At 34.2% G+C, this 3,786-nt stretch overlaps 1 protein-coding gene across 1 annotated transcript; it reads right to left on the reverse strand.

Moving 5' to 3' along the window:
- Positions 1-1,085: 1,085 nt before the first annotated feature.
- LOC120166578 (NAC domain-containing protein 100-like) lies at positions 1,086-2,789 on the reverse strand. Its single transcript, XM_039175815.1, has 3 exons — positions 2,568-2,789; positions 2,039-2,307; positions 1,086-1,934 (listed from the first exon to the last, which is right to left on the reverse strand). Exons 1-3 carry the CDS (start codon positions 2,716-2,718, stop codon positions 1,377-1,379), a joined length of 978 nt encoding a protein of 325 aa, XP_039031746.1. The 5' UTR covers positions 2,719-2,789; the 3' UTR covers positions 1,086-1,376.
- Positions 2,790-3,786: the final 997 nt, after the last annotated feature.

Raw genomic sequence — 3,786 nt, forward strand, 5'->3', positions numbered from 1 at the left:
GGTTTATCTAAAGTTCTGGAGTTGAATTCCAACGATCAAAAAGAAAAGTTAGAATTCATCTAGTGACCTCAGTGGTAAGAGGGAATGTTGTCATTCTTAGAGGTCTTGAGTTCGATCATCTACATCTGTAGGGTGTGTATTGCAAGTGAGATCTAATCATCTAAATTATTTCAAGTGATATATTTTCTTTGTTAATTTCAATATTTCAGTTCATTAAGAGTATGTATTGTGTTTCAAATATGAAAAGTTAAAGGGATAGTTGTTATTTTTAGAGATCTCGAGTTCGAGCACGATGTTGGTAGAGGTTTTTGAGCGTTCATCGTCAACTGAAGACAACATGTAGTGGCTTGTTAATATTTTTGAGACTTTTGGATATGTAGGGCATCTCTTAGGATTGGGTATACTCGTTGTTTTAAAAATTTATAATGAGATTATTATATACCTCCATGAAAAATGGAGAGAAAATGGAGTGATGTTACTTTAGCTTCACTCATGGGTGATAATAGATTGGTGTAGTATAGTGTGTTAGCTTATACAACATAACGTGGGATTGAACTTGACTCTTTGAGTCGATGATTAAAAAGAAATTCATTTATCCAATTCATAATTAAAATTATTATGTTTCAAGTTAAAGAAAGGTGATAATAAATCATTGATGATTGTCAACATTTGAATTGTGCCGTATGAGTAAGAAAACATGAATGTTTTGTCACATGAAAAAGAAAAATATGAGTGAATGCATCGTAAGTTTTTGATTTGATTTTCGGTAAGTTGACATTCCATTTGTATTATGATAACATGAATATAAAGCATATAATACTTAAAAGTGTGAGTTAAGAATACATGCGAAATGCTCTTTCTAAATCTTTGTTAATGTGTTTATTTTTAGTAATTTGTGGCATTCACTGAGCTCATTTAAGTTTACTCTTGTTGTTCATTGAATACATTAACAAAAGTTAAGAAAGAGCATTATATAAAGTACATACGTATGTATGTATGTATGTATGTATGTACGTATGAATGGCATGCAGGCAATAATGCAATATTAAGTTGCAACGCACCAGAGAAAGAGAGCAAGTCTTCTTATTATAGCAGTTGGAATTTATGGACATTGATTAGTACTTTTCACTGGAAAAAGTGTATTAACAACCTAGCATTCTAATTCTAGAAAATATATATAATAGAACAGGAGATCTCTAGGGTTTCTTTCCCCCACATTTACCTACGTAAACAAACATAATATATAAGATCGAAACTCGACAACTGCTCATTACAACATTGAGATTGTTTTCATCTTAATCAACCCTTTCATGTCATGGAATATTGACAAAGTGTTAGCTTTTTCACACTTTCAGATATATTTGGCTTACAAATTTTCACCACATGGAGTCCATATTGAATGGTTGCTCCTGTTGTTGTTGCTGTTGTTGCTGTTGAGGCATTGGACGTACAACCTTGGAAGAAGAAGAAGCCCCGTGGAAATTAGAAGCTAAATCTGTGGCGAATGGAGGAATATTAATCCCTTGTGTTGACGACAGAATCGAATAATCCATGGCTGTAACATCTCTTGGTTGATAATTCCTAAGCTGCAATGCCTTGAGCAGAAAGGAATTCATGGGGAGATTAGGGCTTAGAATGCTAGAAGGCCATGAGAGCGACGATGGAAGGGTTGCTGCTCCAAAATCTAGGTTCAAGTTCATGGCGTTCATATGACCATGGTTAACAGTATTACTATAACCTGGATTTGGAATGTCGCTGAACGCACTCGATGGATTAGCATTGATGTTCAAGTTTGGTAGCTCAACGTCTCCAAACTCATTCACAATTGAATTTGCATCACATGGGGATCCAAGCGATGGTTGCGAGGATGAACTTGGCTGCGGTTTCTTCACTGCTGCAGTCTTTTGGAATACCCTACACACCACCCATTCCTCCTATAAAAAATCATATTCAATGATTATAAACAAATCGTTAGAATTATTTAGAAATGCCTTGGATGAATCAAAGTTTAAATATTGAAAGGAAAAAAGAAACTTACCTTTGTGGCTTTGAAAGGGTTTTTGTTTTCAAGCCTATATTCATGCATGACCCAGTTACTTTTCTCGCCCTTAGGGGCTCTTCCCTTGTAGAAAACTAGGGTTTTCTTCATCCCAACAAGAACGCCGCCTGCCCGGAAGATCTCCTTGTCTTTGCCGGTGGTTTTCCAATACCCTGCTTCGGTGGCTCGGTTTGTTCGAAGCCCGGTCGGGTATTTCCGGTCCCTCAAGCTAAAAAAGTACCATTCTTTCTCCCCCATTGAAGCCCTGGCTGCATTTTATAACTCTACCATAAACTGTATGCATGGGGAAGCAAACTAGCAAAGTGTTTTGTAATCTTAAGGAGATTTGATCAATTTACTAATAATAATATTTTCCTTTCAACATAATTAGCTTTACTTGCATGAAGAGTATAATTATTACTACAAAACTTAATTTGTTCTTATAATTATTACGTACTGTCAAGTTAAATCAAATATGAAGAGTACAAAATCTGATTTATCAGCCAAAAAAATTATGAAAAAGCTATACCTGGAAGATCCCAAGGTTCACATTTATTGAGATCAACATCGACAATAGCTTTGGAAGTGAAGCTGATATCGGACACCTTGCGGGAAAGATAGTAAGTGATGAGTTCTTCATCTGTGGGATGGAACCTGAACCCTGGAGGGAGATTCTCCATTCCTTTTCTTCTCGATAAAACCCTAAAAATCAAAGCTATATATGCAAAAAGAAGACTGCAAAAGTGGAGATGACGCTATAAAAGAAGCTTATAACATCAATGAAATGAGATTGGAAATGGGTGGCGTGTACTTTATGTTCTATAACTTCCCTCTTGAAGAAGCAGCCATGACTAACCTTTTATTTTTTTTATATATTATGACAATTACAGCTAACACTTTGACAAACATGCTGCAAGAAAAGTACTTGGTTTTGAAATTTACACCAATGCTACTGTACAGTGAGTGGTCAGTTAGATATATAGATGGGTGGATTTGTTGATTTGTCACTAAGATTTTGAGTTTATTACTGAATATGCCAAGCAAGTTTAGCATTGACTAATTGGAGAGATTGTTTAAGTGTATTCGTGTGTGTCGGGACATAAATAAGATTTTATGTAAGATGAGATAATTTCATAAAATTTTATGTGGATTAAAATAAATTATTAATAGAAAATATAAAAATTATTTAAATTATTTGATAATTTTAATTTTTTAAAGAAACGACTGCTTTTACTAACTCTCTTCGATCACTAACTCTCTTCGATCCATCCTTATGTGGTATCTTCAGAGTAACGACCACTCCATCTAACCCCTCAATCTATCCTATGGAGGAGGGAGATTGAGTCTTTGATACACTCTAGGGTTAGAGATTTTTGTGTGTTTTTATTTGTTGTATGATATTCTTGCCCAACCACCTTTACCCATTTCTACCCACCCAAATCTTAGTTCCAATGGGAACATGTTCTTAGCATTATAACCATCAATAATTTATCTTAAATTATTATCGTCAATCCCTTTCTCTCTATTGATTCCGTTTCTCAAATGACTTAGGTTTTCAGGTTTATTGTTTGTTTATATATATATAATTTTGTTAACAAATTTCTTATATTTATGATCATTCCAAATGATGGATTTACTTGGTTTTCCTTAAGTGACAATGGCTTGCTAATATCTTAATCACTATCAGTATCACATGCTCAAATTCCCCTATAAATTTCTTCGGATTTCTTTTTTTACAAATTTTAAAT

Source organism: Hibiscus syriacus, unplaced genomic scaffold (assembly GCF_006381635.1).
Source record: "Hibiscus syriacus cultivar Baekdansim isolate YM2019G1 unplaced genomic scaffold, ASM638163v2 tig00003041_pilon, whole genome shotgun sequence".
Taxonomy (NCBI): Eukaryota; Viridiplantae; Streptophyta; class Magnoliopsida; order Malvales; family Malvaceae; genus Hibiscus; species Hibiscus syriacus.

What these genes read in the sequence shown, in the direction of transcription:
- LOC120166578 (XM_039175815.1), bottom strand. Translation starts at nt 2,718, where the DNA reads ATGGAGAATCTCCCTCCAGGGTTCAGGTTCCATCCCACAGATGAAGAA. An exon ending in TGAACCTTGGGATCTTCCAG is followed by an intron (nt 2,308 to 2,567) that starts GTATAGCTTTTT and finishes TATAAAATGCAG; the next exon opens with CCAGGGCTTCAATGGGGGAG. An exon ending in ACCCTTTCAAAGCCACAAAG is followed by an intron (nt 1,935 to 2,038) that starts GTAAGTTTCTTT and finishes GATTTTTTATAG; the next exon opens with GAGGAATGGGTGGTGTGTAG.